This window comes from Scylla paramamosain, chromosome 45 (assembly GCF_035594125.1).
Source record: "Scylla paramamosain isolate STU-SP2022 chromosome 45, ASM3559412v1, whole genome shotgun sequence".
Lineage (NCBI taxonomy): Eukaryota > Metazoa > Arthropoda > Malacostraca > Decapoda > Portunidae > Scylla > Scylla paramamosain.
The window spans coordinates 7045001-7061307 of NC_087195.1; the positions used below are offsets into that span (position 1 = coordinate 7045001).

General features: G+C 40.3%; 1 protein-coding gene across 1 annotated transcript; it reads right to left on the minus strand.

Moving 5' to 3' along the window:
- Window positions 1–1308: 1308 nt before the first annotated feature.
- On the minus strand, window positions 1309–7513 carry LOC135094512 (ras suppressor protein 1-like). The gene is made up of 7 exons (XM_063994670.1): window positions 7336–7513; window positions 5816–5987; window positions 4838–4959; window positions 4354–4436; window positions 3799–3913; window positions 2729–2861; window positions 1309–1928 (listed from the first exon to the last, which is right to left on the minus strand). The coding sequence occupies exons 1-7, from the start codon at window positions 7442–7444 to the stop codon at window positions 1832–1834; spliced, it is 831 nt and encodes a 276-aa protein (XP_063850740.1). The 5' UTR covers window positions 7445–7513; the 3' UTR covers window positions 1309–1831.
- Between the last annotated feature and the right edge of the window lie 8794 nt (window positions 7514–16307).

The following is a 16307-nucleotide window of genomic DNA, read 5'->3' on the forward strand; positions in this document are numbered from 1 at the left end:
AGAGAGAGAGAGAGAGAGAGAGAGAGAGAGAGAGAGAGAGAGAGAGAGAGAGAGAGAGAGAGAGAGAGAGAGAGAGAGAGAGAGAGAGAGAGAGAGAGAGAGAGAGAGAGAGAGAGAGAGAGGAGGGAGGCGGGGGCTGAAGACAGTCAGTTAGAGGAGAGGGGTTGATAAAATGAGAAGCTTTTGATTCCACCCTGTCTAAAAGGATGGTAGGAGTGGAATTCTCCACACATTTTCGGCCATAAATAAATAGATTAGGTTAAGTTAGCTTTAGAATGATTCAGCTCACTAATTTAGCTAATCCTTTCATGACTTAAAAAACACATCATATATTTTTTTCTAGCACAAATAAATAGTCAGTCTCAAAATGAGTCAGCTAATGTTATTTCCATTATCTTCCCTTTAACAAACACGAACACATTAACAAGTAAGAGCTAGTGACTCTCTGCCTACCACTAACAATTATAACAGGTAAACCTTCACTGTTACACTACAATTACTATTACAGGATTTAGCACCTTCAAGTGATTGATAGAAGCAATTACTTAAGAGAGATTACTTGTGTCATTGTGGCAATTACTTGTGCACCAAAATGCAGCATTACATTAAGTAATACTAAGTTCTATTTCTTTTCCTCTTCTTTAGCTGGCAAATTAATAAATAAATAAATAAATAAATCAGTAAAAATTAAAGTTTTTCATAGCTTTAAAAAGTTTTCTCATAATGTTTACATTCACAAGTTTAAGGCACCAAGATTAAAAAGTTTCCCCTTCAAAAGTTCATCTTACATGCTTAAAGATTATCTGTTTAAAGCAAAGATTTAAGATTTTTTTTTTTTTGAAGTTCAGCTCCTCTTTAAGTTCAACATTTTAAGGCACAAAGATTTCCTTAACAAGTTCATTTTGTAAGTTTAAGGCACAATGAATTTCTAGCTTAACTCTAAAAAAAAAATAAATAAATAATAAAAATAAATAAATAATAATAATAATAATAATAATAATAATAATAATAATAATAATAATAATAATAATAATAATAATAATAATAATAATATATCTTTCCAACTCTTAAAAATGAATAAAGAAGAAAGAAAACATAAAAAATTCAACTTATATTATTTTTAAAAATCAATAAATTATACTTTTATTATAATTCTGCTGAATGGAAAACCCTTGCCAGCTAAAAGAGAGACAGAGAAAAAGTTAAAGCTAAATTATTATTCATATATATTAATGAACACTTTTTGGGATGAGAGAGAGAGAGAGAGAGAGAGAGAGAGAGAGAGAGAGAGAGAGAGAGAGAGAGAGAGAGAGAGAGAGAGAGAGAGAGAGAGAGAGAGAGAGAGAGAGAGAGAGAGAGAGAGAGAGAGAGAGAGAGAGAGAGAGATTAATTCTGATTGATTTAAAATGTGAATAAATAAAATAAAAAGAAATAAAATAATCATAAAAAAAATTCTTTCTCTTCTATATTTTTTGGTTTGATTAATATTTTCTGCAACTCTTAGTTCTCAAAAATTCTTCCTCCTCCTTATGTTTTCAATAAATCTCACAGTTTTGGTCTATTTCCATATATCTTCCATTCCTCCTCCTCCACCTCCTCTGTTTCCTACAAATCTTGCAGTTAGCCTCAAAAATCCTTCTTTCACTTTACACTGTCTATAAATCTTGCAGTTCTTATTTTCTTACATCTATCTTCCATTCTTTCTCCTCCTCCTCCTGTTTCTTACAAATCTTGCAGTTTTCATCCTCAAAATTCTTCTCCCACATTACATTTTCTAAAAATCTTGCAGTTCTTCCCCATTTCCAATCTTCCCAGTCTTCCTCTTCCTTCCTTACGCAACCTCCCTCTTTCTTGAAATTTTTCGGTTTTTGGCTTCAAAGTTCTTGGGTGGAGGCTGTGACCCAGTGGAGAGGTAGCGCTGGTACAGGCTAAGGTCAAGGGAGGTCACAGGTCAACTCATAGGGCCACAGAAAGGTCACATGATGCTAAGCTAAGACACAAGGTTACGGGAAGGTCATATATGATGTTATATTTAACTTCTTATTCAATTTTTGACCTCTTTCTTATTTTGTTTGGTTATTCTGTGTATATTATTACTTATCCTGTTCTTTCTTCTTCCTTATTTAGCTATTTTGTCTATTTTATTTCTTATTCTATCCTTCCTTCTCCCTTATTCAATCCTTCTATTTCTGTTTCTACCTCTTTCATATCTACTCCATCTTGTCCTTTCTTCTTTCTCTCCTTCCATCACCACTCTTTCCTTCCTTCCTTCTTCCTTTCTCTCTCTCCTCTCCTATCACTACTATCCTGTCCTTTCTTCCTTCCTTCTTCCTTTTCTCTGCTCTCTTTATTTCTTTCTTCCCTCCTTTCTCTTCTCTCACCACATATCTGTCCTTCCTCTTTCTAAGTTCTCTTCCTTTCCTCTTCTCTTATCTTCATCCTGTCCCTCCTTCCTTATTCTAATGGTCTCCCTCCTCCTCTACTTCCTTCCTTCAGTCTCACCCACTGTAACACTCCTCTCCCTGCCCTGCCTGGTCTTGTCACTCCACATACCTTCCACATGACAGATTCCAAACACTACAGTATTGGGAATTGACTAAATATGAGTGTTAACTAAACTACCACCACTAATAATAATACTACAACTACACCAGTGAAATTACTAGATCTGAGTGTATATTATTACCACCACCACCACCACTACCACCACTACAGTTTCTATACTCACAATTTGTAAGAGTCGTTTTTCAGCATGTCCAGGACGTGCGAGGTGCCAAGCAGAAGCTGGTCGGCAATTATCTGCTGCCAGGGATTGCATTCAAGGCGGAGACAACTACGCTGGCTCATCAGGTCCAGATTGCCTGTTGGGAAGAGTTGGGTCATGTTAGAAACCTTAATTTGTTGCTCTACCATGTACTGATTTAAAATTTTGGTTGTGTCATCTTTCTCAAGTCCCCTGTGCCACTCAAAGACCTCCATCAGATCCTCTTAATTTTTTTTGTTCTTCCCTGATTACTGACCCTGAGAAATTATGTCTATGTCACCCTTGTCATGTCCCCCGTGCCTCTTCAAGACCTCCACCAGATCCCCTCTCAGTCACCCTTGTTGTGTCCCCTGTGCCACTTCAAGACCTCCACCAGATCCCCTCTCAGTCACCTTTGTCATGTCCCCTGTGCCACTTCAAGACCTCCATCCCCTCTCAGTCACCCTTGTCGTGTCCCCTGTGCCACTTCAAGACCAACAGATCCCCTCTCAGTCACCCTTGTCATGTCCCCTGTGCACTTCTAGACCTCCACCAGATCCCCTCTCAGTCACCCTTGTCATGTCCCCTGTGCCACTTCAAGACCTCCATCCCCTCTCAGTCACCCTTGTCATGTCCCCTGTGCCACTTCAAGACCAACAGATCCCCTCTCAGTCACCCTTGTCATGTCCCCTGTGCCACTTCAAGACCTCCATCCCCTCTCAGTCACCCTTGTCATGTCCCCTGTGCCACTTCAAGACCAACAGATCCCCTCTCAGTCACCCTTGTCATGTCTCCTGTGCCTCTTCAAGACCTCCGCCAGATCCCCTCTCAGTCACCCTTGTCATGTCCCCTGTGCCACTTCAAGACCTCCATCCCCTCTCAGTCACCCTTGTCATGTCCCCTGTGCCACTTCAAGACCTCCATCTCCTCTCAGTCACCCTTGTCATGTCCCCTGTGCCACTTCAAGACCTCCACCAGATCCCTTCTCAGTCACCCTTGTCATGTCTCCTGTGCCACTTGAGACCTCCACCAGATTCTCTATTTGGGTCACTCACTAATCTCTGGGGGCAGCAGTTCCAACCTGTTGCCCTGCAGGTGAAGCTCTCTCAGTCTGGTCAGCTCGCCAATCTCTCTTGGCAGAATGATGAGGTCATTGTCACGCAGACTCAACTGTTGACAGATGGAGGGAAAGATTATGTTAGCAAGGACTGTATCTCTTTCACAGGCTGTGGTGGAAGTTACTGGGGGTTTCAAGGGTGTTTTCATGATTCCAGTGATAGTTCAACAGGCTGCAGTGGAAGTTATTGGGGTTTTCAAGGGTGTTTTTATGATTCCAGTGATAGTTCAACAGGCTGCAGTGGAAGTTATTGGGGTTTTCAAGGGCATTTTCATGATTCCAGTGATAGTTCAACAGGATGCAGTGGAAGTTATTGGGGTTTTCAAGGGTGTTTTTATGATTCCAGAGGCAGATTAGCAAGTTTTCAGCACCATCAACAAGAAAACACTCAAGAGAACCTGACAGATTATTCCTGTGGCCTCTGAATAAGACATTTTTAAAACAAGATTTTTTTTTCTCTAAACTACAACACTACAACACTACGAATACTTACAATTTGGAGGTTCTTGAGGTTCTTGATAAGTGGGGAAAGAACTTCAAAGTCATTGTCTCCCATGTACAAGGCCCGGAGAGATTCTGGGGAGAGACGGGGGGCAGAAACTTACATGGGGAGGAAAAATGTATTGAGTTGTTGGAAATTATTAAATGTTAAACCTAATCTTATCTAACCTAACCTAACTTAACCTAACCTTTTAACTTTAGGAGGTAAGAATTTCAGAGTTTGGGTGAAAATTTTTGTTTTCTATGTTCTGGGCATCACAGAAAACTCTCCTCCTCCTCCTCCTCCTCTTTCTCTACCTTCCCCTAGTCTCTTTCTTCCTTTCTTCTCTCCTCCTCTTCCCCTTCCTCTCAATCCTCTACTATCTCTTCATATCTCTTGCCATCTCCTTCCTTCTCCTCCTGTCCTTCCTCCCTCTCCACTTCTATTTCCTCCTCCCTCATCTACCTGTCCTCCTCCTCCTCTTCCTCCTCCTCACCCAGCATGAAGAAGTTCCCTGGCAGACTCTCCTCCTCTGAGATGTTGTTATAAGTAATGTCCAGGACTTCAAGAACTGGGAAGGATCCAAATCCTCTCGGCAGGGCATCCAGGCGGTTCATCCTGCCAAGAGGAAGATTAAATAGGACTGGATAGAATTGATAGGGTTAGATAGGATTAAAGAGGATTGTATAGGATTACATTGGGTTAGATAGGATTACAGGATACTGAAAAGGATTATTTAGAATGTTGAATAAAATGTGAATGACTCTCAACACACACACACACACACACACACACACACACACACACACACACACACACACACACACACACACACACACACACACACACACACAGGCATGCTCTCTCCCTGTTAAATATACTAAGCCTCTATACTCTCTCTCTCTCTCTCTCTCTCTCTCTCTGACACACACACACGTACACATTGCTGTTATCCATCACTCCCTCTCTATTTCTCTGACACACACACACAAACACACACATGTACACACACTCTTGCTCTCTCCCTCACTCCACATTGAGCTTGATGAGGAAGGAGATAGAGGTTGACAGTTCCTCTCTCTCACTCTCTCCCTCACACACACACACACACACACACACATAGATTAAGAGAGAGAGAGAGAGAGAGAGAGAGAGAGAGAGAGAGAGAGAGAGAGAGAGAGAGAGAGAGAGAGAGAGAGAGAGAGAGAGAGAGAGAGAGAGAGAGAGAGAGAGAGAGAGAGAGAGAGAGAGAGAGAGAGAGAGAGAGAGAGAGAGAGAGAGAGAGAGAGAGAGAGAGAGAGAGAGAGAGAGAGAGAGAGAGAGAGAGAGAGAGAGAGAGAGAGAGAGAGAGAGAGAGAGAGAGAGAGAGAGAGAGAGAGAGAGAGAATAGAAAGAGTTGGACAATTCCTCTCACTCTCTCCCTGACACACACTGGCTTAATCTAAGTCTGCCACCCTCTCCCTCTCCCCCTCACCCCACATTGAAAATCCTAAGCTTGTTAAGGGAGGAGATGGAGGTGGGCAGTTCTTCTATGGCATTGTTGAACAGGTTAAGTATCTCCAGGTTGACCAGGTTGGCGATGGAGGGCGGGATCTTTGTCAGCCGGTTGTGTGGCAGCGACAGCCGGGTCAGGTGCTCCATCAGTACTGTGGAGAGTGGAGAGTGAGAGTGGTGGTGAGAAGGAGAAGGGCTCAGCATTTCTCAGACAAGGTATGCATTGCTGACCCCCCCACAGACCAGCTCCATCACTGCCAGTAATAGTACAAGACAAAATAGTGAGAGTTGAAGGAAGTGTGGCTGAGGTGAAACAGATGCTGATGAATATCCACAATAACAAGGCAATGTGGCCACACGGTATGAGTGGCAAGTGACGGAACAAGTCTACCACACACAATACGCAGCTGCTCAGCATCTACACGTCCTGCACAGTGATGCGTCTTGACTGAGGGGGAGATGCCGCCACCACAAGGTGAGGTGGCGGTGCTGGGGTCACCTATGATACCAAGCTGACCTTTAAAACTTACATGGAGCCACCGGCCATGGAGGCTTCAAGAGAGAGAGAGAGAGAGAGAGAGAGAGAGAGAGAGAGAGAGAGAGAGAGAGAGAGAGAGAGAGAGAGAGAGAGAGAGAGAGAGAGAGAGAGAGAGAGAGAGAGAGAGAGAGAGAGAGAGAGAGAGAGAGAGAGAGAGAGAGAGAGAGAGAGAGAGAGAGAGAGAGAGAGAGAGAGAGAGAGAGAGAGAGAGAGAGAGAGAGAGAGAGAGAGTGGTGGTATTAATTTCTCACCAGGTTTCTTAAACTATCACAAAACTCATTTATTTCTATATAAAACCATAAAGAAAAAACATTGCAGGTGTTAATATGAGTGAGTGGGCAGGGTACTCTCTCTCTCTCTCTCTCTCTCTCTCTCTCTCTCTCTCTCTCTCTCTCTCTCTCTCTCTCTCTCTCTCTCTCACCTTAAACTAACTTGAACAAAACCTAAATTTCTTTCATAACCTCCTTAAAAAATAATAAAATAAAAAATAAATAAATAAAAAATAAATAAACACACAAATAGGTTTGTGATGTATGTGTGTGTGTGTGTGTGTGTGTGTGTGTGTGTGTGTGTGTGTGTGTGTGTGTGTGTGTGTGTGTGTGTGTGTGTGTGTGATTCACCTACGGTCGTCTGGTGGTCACCCAGCCAGCCGTTACCCTAGGGAAAGAGCTCAGAGCTCACAGAAACCGGTCTTTGGATAGGGCTGAGGCCACTCACACACCACACACCGGGACTAAGAGGTCACAATCCCTCGCCCCTCGGGTTACATCTCGTACCTATTTGCTGCTGGGTGAACAGGGGCTACACATTAAGAGGCTCGCCCATTTGCCTCTCTACTCCCGGGATTCGAACCCGGGTCTTCTTGGTTGTGTGTGTGATCTTTAATTTCCTTCATAAACTCCTAGAAGAAACAGACAAAACAGGTAAATGTGTTTCTCTCACTCCTCCTCCCCAACACTCACACAGGCCGGGCAGCTCTTCCAGGGAGGTTATCTGCTTATCTTGGAGGTCCAGCTCAGGATTTCCGCCCTCCCGGGACTCCTCTAGCGTTTTTCTCACCGCCTTAGACATTTTAAAACACAGGTGAGCAGTCTCTCTCTTCTCACTCGTCTCTCCTGAGGAAGGGCCAAGGCTGCCAACATTATTCACAATAACAAACTTTATTTTTTTTCCCTAAACATAAGCATATAAGAAAATAAAGGAAGTTTCAAGAAGCGATACATAATTTGTGTATTTACTTAGTATTTTTTTACGGTTTTGTGTGTTTTATATTATTAATAATAATTGTTTTTATCATCTCGTCATCTCAGTTGGTAGAGCTTATATGTTTGTGTCTGTGAGATGTTTGTATTTTTGTGTATTTGTTGATTTGAGTCTTTATGCCTTTCCTTTACTTCATTACGTATATTTAATTTTATCTCACCTCATTCGGTAAGGTTGGCACGTTTGTATCCTGCCACCCACCGGAGCCGCGCCCAGTTAAATTTCCTTGTTCTTCTATTATACCCAACACCACGCCAAACTGTATATATAACACTGCAAATAAATATGAAAAGACAAATAACATGACTCATTCGCTTGTAATATAAACATTCACGTCTTCAAGACTTTTATCACCACCTCATCTGGCAACACTGCAGCATCTTTCCTTTCAAAAAATGTTTATTTTTCCCCCTCTATTTTTACGCGCAGGGAGGACCATACGCTTGCGTCACTTATCTTTATATATTTCTCTCCAATTACGAGGCTAAATTAGGCATCTGGCTGTCATTTGGGGCTAAACATGGCTGTGGAGAGAGAGAGAGAGAGAGAGAGAGAGAGAGAGAGAGAGAGAGAGAGAGAGAGAGAGAGAGAGAGAGAGAGAGAGAGAGAGAGAGAGAGAGAGAGAGAATGTATTGTTACAAATAAATCCTTCCAATGTACTAAATAAATAAATAAATAAATAAATAGGTTAAGATAAAATAAATAAATGAAAGTTTTTATTTTTTCACAATAGCAGGAAAACTAAAAAAAAATCCTCGAACAGAAACATTATCAACTTAATACCATGGGGGAGAGAGAGAGAGAGAGAGAGAGAGAGAGAGAGAGAGAGAGAGAGAGAGAGAGAGAGAGAGAGAGCAGACAGACATAGGGAAGAATTATATACCAATACAAATTTCCTTAAGGCGATATAATAATAATAATAATAATAATAATAATAATAATAATAATAATAATAATAATAATAATTAATAATAATAATGTACTAAAAATTAATTGTACTTTTCTTAATGGTAGACAAAAGTTAGTAGCAGTAATAGTAGTAGTGGTAGTAGTAGTAATAATAGTGGTAATAGTAGAAATAGCAGTTTTCATTCTAGTAATAATAATAATTACAAAAATGTAGCAAAAACGTAACAAAAAAGAAAGGAAGAAAATAAAACCATGACAACATTTCCTCACCCTAAACATAAAAAAAGAAAGAAAACAATTAAGAACAAAAATATTCGTTTATAAAAAAATGTAGAACTTGAGAGAGAGAGAGAGAGAGAGAGAGAGAGAGAGAGAGAGAGAGAGAGAGAGAGAGAGAGAGAGAGAGAGAGAGAGAGAGAGAGAGAGAGAGAGATAATACCTTAAAATAATAAATGCAGATAGATTGATAAAATATGAGAGAGAGAGAGAGAGAGAGAGAGAGAGAGAGAGAGAGAGAGAGAGAGAGAGAGAGAGAGAGAGAGAGAGAGATAATACCTTAAAATAATAAATGCAGATAGATTGATAAAATATGAGAGAGAGAGAGAGAGAGAGAGAGAGAGAGAGAGAGAGAGAGAGAGAGAGAGAGAGAGAGAGAGAGAGAGAGAGCTACTGTGTCTTACAATCCTCATCTTTCTGGTATCTTGGTCTGCGTGCTCGACTCCTTAACTTGGCAGCAGCAGCAGCAGCAGCAGAGGAGGAGGAGGAGGAGGAGGAGATGGTGGAGGAGGAGGAGGAGGAGCGCAGGGACCTCTTAGGCTCAATTTCTCTCATCTTGCAAGGGCTGTTGGTATCTATTGCCCTCAATGGAAGTAATTTCTGTAAATACAAGTAATTCAAGTCAGTAAATAAATAATGGTAATACAAACATACGTACGTACATACATATATACATACATACATACACGTACCTTGAAATATAGATAAATAAATATTAATTATCTTATTTTGAATGAATGAAGGAAATGAATGAATGAATAAAATTGAGAGAGAGAGAGAGAGAGAGAGAGAGAGAGAGAGAGAGAGAGAGAGAGAGAGAGAGAGAGAGAGAGAGAGAGAGAGAGAGAGAGAGAGAGAGAGAGAGAGACTCACCTTCTTCCGGGCAATAGTAGCAGCAGCCATGGACCTCCTGACTATCCCAGGACTATCAGACCCTGTGGGCAGACTATTCAGTCCTGGAGAGAGGGATGAGAGAGAGAGAGAGGGATGAGAATAATACTGTTATTACTATTGCTACTACTATAACAACAACAACAACAACTACTACTACTACTACTACTACTACCACTAACCTTCCTTGACTTTTCTGGGCAGTCCTTCCAATCCTTCTTCCTTCACCATGTCCAAATTCACTTGCCTTCTCCCCCCTTTGCCGTGACCTCTGTTGACCCAAGCTGCTGCTGGGACCCCCGTGACCTCCTGATCATGTTGCGGGTCATTCTGGGACTCGCCGTGACCGATGCGTGACTCAGGTTGGCAGCTGTGGGTCGCTGTGAGGTCGTGTCATTTGTTGCAGGAATAAACTGAGTGTTTTGTATGTCTGTGATTGGTTCTCCTCTACTCTCCCTAGGGCTTTCACTGTTTCCCTTACTCTCCCCAGGGTTTTCACTCTCCCCCTTACTCTCCCTGAGGTTTTCATTCTCTCCTTTCTCCTTCCTTGCATCTAATCTCCCTTTCTTTCTAAAACTAATACAAGATTTCTCCTCTTCCTTATTCTCCTCCTCCTCCTCCTTCTCTCTTCCTCTCTTCCCAAGGCATTCTAGTATCTTATCTTCCTCTCCCTGGCACCTCTCCCACTCTCCCTGCCTCTCCCTTGCACACCCAGCAGCTTTCAGCTGTTTAATTTTTGCTTTCATCAGAGAAACCTTTGCATTCAAGATATCGTTTGCCTCCTCCAGGCTCTTCAGCTTCTTCCTCATCTGAAAGAGAGTTTGGGGTGAGTGGAGGGATGGAAGGAGGGAAGGAGGGGAGAAATGAAAGAAGGGAAGGAGGGAGTTTGGGATGAGTGAAGGGATGAGGGAGGGAAGGAAGGAAAGGAAGAAAAATTAGCAAATGTATATAAAGTCCATATTTTTTTTTCATTTTTGGTTATTTATATATTCTTTTATCTAGTCTCTCTCTCTCTCTTACTTCCATTCTCTCAGTAGCGCTTTCCTCCATTTCCTCCAACTTCCTCCTTGTTTCCTCCAGTTTCCTTTGCAGATTGTCTCTCTCCTTTTCCAGGTTTCTTAACTGGAGGAAAATAGTAAAGAAATCATTAACACACACACAGACACACACACATCGTTGTCGAGTAAACAAGCAGCGATCCAAGCTCCAGCAGAGAAAGATTTTGTTTGACCACAGCCACCACTAGGAGCCTACAATGTGTTCCCAGGTAGGAGCTGTGCTCAAGTAGCATTGTCCTGTCTCCAGAAATAAAAAAAAAGATAAGGGAAAATTTAATTAATAACAGATGTAACAAAATGAGTAAAAGCTCCAGCAAGTTGCTTTGACCCTTTTAAGGGACTGGCATTTCAGTGGGCATTTTTTTTATTAGATTTTTGTTGCCCTTGGCCAGTGTCCTTCCTACATAAAAAAAAAAAAAAAAAAAAAAAAAAAAAAAAAAAAAAGGCAGACGCCACAGGAGGGAGCAGTGTTGCCAACGGGGTCACCATTCCCAGGATTTGAGGAAGATAATGAACTACATGATATAATGCAAGGAAGGAAAGTGGCTTTGATGGAAGGGATGATCAGTGACCTCATTGAAAGTGAGAAAAAAAAAAAAAAAAAAAAAAAAAAAAAAACACGACCTGGGAGAGGAAAACAAAGAATTGAAAACACTATGTACTGATCTAAAAACAAAATTGAAGGAAAACAATGATATGGTTGAAAAAAAGAAAAAAAAAAAAACAGGAAAATGAAGTGATAGGGATGAGAAGTGAACATCAAATCTGGAGGAAAGAAAAAGAGGAAGAAAAAGTTAACTTTACAGAAATCATACAAGTGAAAAGAAGGAAGACAGATTTAAGTAAGGAAATTGTGAAAGTGATCAAACAGAAGGAATTGATGGTAAGGGACAGTGGACAAAAAGAAATATATTGTTATATATGAGGCGCTGCGGGCCACAAGTACGTAAGCGCAAAAATTAACTTTCGAGATAAACGCGCTCAAAGTTTAACACTGATAATGCACCTAAGATTATTCTAAATATGTGTGTATTATACATCAATAGAAAGGTCTTGAGAAGTTCTATTTAGTTGTGTAGGTTTTGGTGGAAAATGTGAAAATTTTCGGAATATTACGAAAAAAAAAATTTTCGCTACCCCCGAACCATAATTTTTTTTCTCTGTAACAGTGGTTCTAAGTATTTAAATTAAGAGTACCTATTATAATAAGGAATCTATGAAAGTTTCATGAGGATCGCTGTAAAACTAAATTTTTTATGAATATTTTCCTAGCGAAAAAAAAAATTGCTCGTGATCGGAACTTTAATACTCGTACCATTCAGTTTGGCATCCTGGTATGTTCAAAGGTGTGTAATATTGATAAAAGTCTGTTTGTTTAATGATTATGGTATGTATTAATACACCTTCTTCACCTCCTTTGACTTCACTCTTGTCAGGAGGTAGGCTGACTGGGCGTTGAATTCACCGATGTTCCAATACTCGGTGAAGATGGAACGTACAGCTTCTTCTCCCAGCTTGTCAAAGCAGCTCTTAGGACAGCCACAGGGGTCACGAACACGACGTGCAGCCATCACTTTCCCGGTGCTTCGACTGATGTATTCCTTGCCACTGTTCTTCCTCGCCTTCGCTACATTCTTCTTCCACTCAGCTTCGTTCTTCTTCCTCTTCAGGGACACCTCCTCCCCTGCAGCTTCAGGACGAACATCAGCAACAGGGTTGGTGGTAGAGGTGCTTGCAGAAGCCATCGTAGCGTTGCAAAACGGCAAAAAGTGCGGGAATAACTTGCGTAGGTGTGAGCGTGGCAGTGTTAAAAGTCCAGAGTGAGTACTAGTCCTCTCCTACCCAGCTGTGAGCGTCGCCATGGTAACTGCGCTGTGATTGGCTGCCGCGAGGCGTGGGTGTGACGTCACGCTCTAGCGCGCTGCTGATTGGGCCGGCCGCGTCTGACAGCCCGCGCTACTTACGGACCTGTGGCTCGCAGAAACAGTGGTATCTCGCTATGTTTTTCTGCACAATTTCGCTCGACTTCCAACCTTCGTATAAGGGGTAGGAAGGTCGAAATTGATTTGGCCGACCTTACCACACGACTTTTACACCCTTCCTCTGTACCGAGCAAGCTATAACTCGATTTCTCCAAATTTTACCTTACGCACTTCTGGCCCGCAGCGCCTCATATAGATTAAAAGAGGAAACTGAGCCAGTAAGATAGAAGAGGGAAAGAGAACAAAAAAAAGTAGCAGAGGGCGTTGTAGGAAATATAGATAAGGGGAGGACTGGATAAGTGAAATTGAGGAAATACATAGACTGGGGAAGTATATAGAAGGAAGAGAGCAACCACTGAAAGTAAAATTTAGGGCACAAACAACAGCCATGGAAGTGATATTGAATGCGTGGAAACTGGACAAGATAGAGCAATACAGGAAAGTTTGGATAAAGAGGGACATGAATGAGGAGAGACTCAAGGTAAGTGATCTAATAAAAGAAGCAAAGGCAAAACACGAGAACAGAACAGAGGAAGAGAAAAAAAAGTTCTATTGGAAGGTAAAAGACGAGAGGCTCAGGAAGTGGTATATGACAAAAAAAAAAAAAAAAAGTATAGAAAATGTAAATAATGTCTGGAAAAATAAAAAGTGGACAGTGGCATATACAAATATAAATGGTTTAATATCAACATTGCGAGAATTGAATAATTATATTAAGATAAAGCAGCCCGACATTATGGGTATTACTGAAGTCAAACTAAAAGAGACAACAGAAAATATAAGAATTGGTAATAGTAATTATAATGTGTGGATAAAACATTGAAATAATAAGAAAGGGAGGAGTCATGTTACTTACAAAGAAGAGTATAACAGTGGTAGACGTTGAAACAGGAGAAGGAATGGCAGAAGTAATTAGAATTCAAACAAAAAGGAAAGGAGAAGGAAGAAGAGATTTTGCAGTGGCTTATGTACCCCCAAAGACGAATGCATGGACACAAGAGGATTATAAATTATTGTTAAGAGATACTAGTAACTGTTTGGAGAGAATACTGGCAAAGAGTAACAATATAACACTTATGGGTGACTTTAATTGCAAGGAGGTATGCTGGGAAGAGTGGACCACGGATGGGGGAGAAGAGTCATGGGGATATATGCTTCTGAATTTAATGACAAATACTATGACACAGTGGATTGGAGAAAATACAAGATTTGGGGGTAATGAAGAGGCATCAAGGCTAGACTTGTTGTTTACAAAGGAAATGGACATCATCGTAGGAATAAATTATCACTGCCCACTAGGTAAAAGTGACCATCTGTTAATTGAATTCAGTATAGGCAGTGGTCCACAAGAAAATAGGAATGAAATTTACAAGAATGGGAGATATAATTACAGGAAAGCAGATTTTATCAGGTTGAGGGAATATTTTGCAGAGGCTAAATGGAAACTGTTCAGGGCAAGCAATACACATAAAAAGTGGGACATATTCATGGAAATTTATAATGAAGGGGTCAGTAGATATGTACTGAAGATCAAAACAAAGGAAGTGGAAAGGAAAAAAAGACTGGTCCAATATGAGATGTATAACAGCAAGAAAAGAAAAAGAAGAAGCATGGAATAGATAGAGAAAAAAAGGAGGAAGTGAGAAATGGGAAGATTTCAAGAAGGCAAGAAACAAATATATCAGAATCCTGAAAGATGAAGAAAGGAATTATGAGAAAGATATAGTTAACAAATGCAAAGATGAGCCGAAGTTATTCTTCAGATATGCGAATGGGAAGATGAAAAACAGGCAAACAATAGACAAATTAATGAAAGATGACATTACGTATGAAAACACACGGTTACAAGTGGAATTAATGAACAAATGCTTCCAGTCAGTATTTACCAAAGAAAGCAAATTTGAAGGAGAAAGAGCATGGCACAGGGACAATGTGATGAGAGAGATACAGGTGGAAATAAGTGAAATTAAGAAGATTATGAAAGATTTGGATGTAAGTAAGGCTCAAGGACTGGATGGAGTGTCCAACTGGATACTTAAGGAATGTTGTGAACAACTGGCAGGTATACACAATACCATAGTATGTTCTTTTAAGGAAGGAAAAATTCCTCTAGACTGGAAGAGAGCCAATATTGTGTCCATTTTTAAAGGAGGTAATAAAGAAGATCCATTGAATTACAGACCAGTGTCCCTAACAAGTGTGGCAGCAAAAATAGCAGAAAGAATAGTTAAAAACAGATGGATGGAATATTTAGAAGAAACACATACACTGATTGACAGACAGACAGACAGATCTGTGTCACGAATTTAATGAGCTTTTATAGTAGAGCAAAAAAAAAAGAGCATCTGATAAGGTATCACACCAGAGACTGCTGTGGAAAATTCAAAATATAGAGTGTTTGCAAGGAAACACACTGAACTGGATTACAGACTTCTTGAGGGACAGAGAAATGAGAACAGTAATAAAGGAAGAAAAATCAGAATGGTGAAGAGTTACAAGTGGAGTACCACAGGGAACAGTCTTAGCCCCTGTAATGTTTCTGGTGTATGTCAACAACATGATGGATGAGGTTGACAGTTATATGTCTGTTTGCAGACGATGCAAAATTATTGAAAAGAGTGGAAAACAATATGGATTGTGAAATATTACAGAAAGATCTAAATAAGATATATAAATGGAGTAAGAAATGGGAAATAAAATTCAATGCAAAGAAATGCAAGGGGATGGAATTAGGAAAAAGCAAAAGAAGATTGACAAGTTCCTACACCATGGGAGAAGTGGAAATTAAGAAAACCAAAGAAGAAAAGATAAATTATCACAAACAGTGATAATTTATCACCAGAAAACATATAAACAAAATAGTTGGGAAAACCTATGAGTTACTAAGAAAGATGAAAGAGGCATTTGCTTACATGGATGAAGAGATGATGAAAAAGTTGATGGAATATGTGATTCGACCAAAACTAGAATTTGCCACAATTGTTTGGCCACCCCATCATAAAAAGGAAATAAGGAAAATAGGAAGGATCCAAAGAGCTGCAACCAAATTGGCACCAAGTTTGAGAGATTTAACCTATGAAGAAAGATTAAGAAGAGATTGAGGCTTCCATCATTACAAGAGAGAAGAGAAAGAGGAGACCTGATTGTTATATACAGAGCTTTAAAGGGTAAGGATAAAGTTGACAAAAAAGACTTATTTGTGTGGGTCTCAAGAGCTACAAGAGGACATGGAGTGAAATTGAAGAAAAGAGCAAGTAGAAGAGATGTCAAGAAATATGGTTTCTCAAATAGAAGCATAGAAATATGGAACAACTTAGATGAAACAGTGGTACAAGCAACAAATATTCATGAATTTAAAGTTAAGCTGAATGCTTATAGATATGGAGAAAGGACAGCACGAGCATACCTCTTTTCCTGTAAAACACAACTAGGTAAATAAACACACACACACACACACACACACACACACACACACACACACACACACACACACACACACACACACACATGTATATTATCAAAGTTATCTTCTTCCTCTTCCTCCGCCTCTTCATC

Bases quoted from the DNA above. Each gene is read 5' to 3' on its own strand.
- LOC135094512 (XM_063994670.1), bottom strand. From the start codon at position 7,444: ATGTCTAAGGCGGTGAGAAAAACGCTAGAGGAGTCCCGGGAGGGCGGA. The intron at 2,862-3,798 runs GTGAGTGACCCA...TCTTCCCAACAG, and splicing joins ACTGCTGCCCCCAGAGATTA to GCAATCTGGACCTGATGAGC. The intron at 1,929-2,728 runs GTGAGTATAGAA...CCTTGACCTTAG, and splicing joins AAAAACGACTCTTACAAATT to CCTGTACCAGCGCTACCTCT.